This window comes from Penaeus monodon, chromosome 28, assembly GCF_015228065.2.
Source record: "Penaeus monodon isolate SGIC_2016 chromosome 28, NSTDA_Pmon_1, whole genome shotgun sequence".
Classification (NCBI taxonomy): domain Eukaryota; kingdom Metazoa; phylum Arthropoda; class Malacostraca; order Decapoda; family Penaeidae; genus Penaeus; species Penaeus monodon.
Window position 1 is genome coordinate 6,939,703 of NC_051413.1, and position 538 is coordinate 6,940,240.

Genomic DNA, 538 nt, shown 5'->3' on the forward strand with positions numbered 1-538 from the left:
CCTTGAACTGAGCAGCTCCTCGTCCACCAGCTATACTGAAGCCCAGGCCATTGTGGTCCCTCATAAGTGTGGTGTAAATGGTCTCCGTAAGGATCTGCGTTGGGGAGTTGACGTTGTCATAGTGCTGATGGGAAGGGTTAAACAGTCATGCAGTCTTTATATATCAAAACTGAGCAAAAAATGCAAAAGGGAGTGAAATTATGATTTAGGCCCATATTTTGGGCAAATTAAAAGAGAAATCGTAATGCAGTCCAGTATTTCATGCAAACTAAAAGTAAGATAGCACTTCAATTCAGTATTTTGTGAAACTAAAAGGAAAACAGTAATTCAATTTGGTACTTCATGCACACTAAAGAACTACTAGAGAGAGCAGTGTCTGAGGCTTTTTGTAAATTAATGTACACACTATAAGTGATGTACTCTTGGATATTCTTGGATATAGAGTTTTCTACAATCAAAACATAAAAAGAGAGTTTGTTAATAAATTATAAGGCTTCTTAAATACTATTAGAGAAAATATACAATAATATAAAGCACA

The 538-nt window shown here is 35.5% G+C and overlaps 1 protein-coding gene across 1 annotated transcript in view; it reads right to left on the bottom strand.

Moving 5' to 3' along the window:
• The window catches only part of LOC119591029 (protein scribble homolog), a gene marked incomplete at its 5' end in the record, with an annotated part of 112,139 nt that overhangs the window by 53,893 nt on the left and 57,708 nt on the right, over positions 1–538 (bottom strand). The window contains 1 exon segment of the mRNA XM_037939758.1: positions 2–124. Coding sequence (XP_037795686.1) covers positions 2–124 — 123 coding nt within the window.